The 328-nt window shown below is 46.0% G+C and overlaps 1 protein-coding gene across 1 annotated transcript in view; it reads right to left on the bottom strand.

Moving 5' to 3' along the window:
- Positions 1-328, bottom strand: part of LOC110427310 (tetrahydroberberine oxidase-like) — a 6,259-nt gene that overhangs the window by 5,447 nt on the left and 484 nt on the right. The window contains exon 2 of the mRNA XM_021442802.2: positions 2-328. This exon is cut by the window's right edge and continues 24 nt beyond it. Coding sequence (XP_021298477.1) covers positions 2-328 — 327 coding nt within the window. The remainder of the gene's footprint in view (position 1) is intronic.

Here is a 328-nt window from a genome sequence, read left to right as displayed (position 1 = left end):
TTCCATCGACAGTGACTATGTGTGCATCAATTATTTGATCAGCAGCAAGGCCAAACTTGCGCATCAGCATGCCATAACCTCCCCCACTAAAGTGACCCCCAACGCCCACAGTGGGGCAAATACCAGCTGGGAAGGCAAGAGTTGCGCTTTTCTCTGCAATTCTGTAATACAGTTCGCCTATAGTTGCACCAGCCTGAATCCATGCAGTGTTGTTTTCCGTGTCAACATCAATTGATCGCATGTTAATCAAATCAATGATGACAAACGGAGCTTTAGAAACATAAGATAGACCCTCGTAGTCATGGCCACCACTTCGAATCCTAATCTG

The sequence above is a fragment of the Theobroma umbraticum genome, unplaced genomic scaffold, assembly GCF_002168275.2.
Source record: "Theobroma umbraticum cultivar Fairchild unplaced genomic scaffold, ASM216827v3 scaffold_228.0, whole genome shotgun sequence".
Taxonomy (NCBI): domain Eukaryota; kingdom Viridiplantae; phylum Streptophyta; class Magnoliopsida; order Malvales; family Malvaceae; genus Theobroma; species Theobroma umbraticum.
Note: the sequence above shows the minus strand (reverse complement) of the source record. Positions and strands in the feature narration are given on the sequence as shown.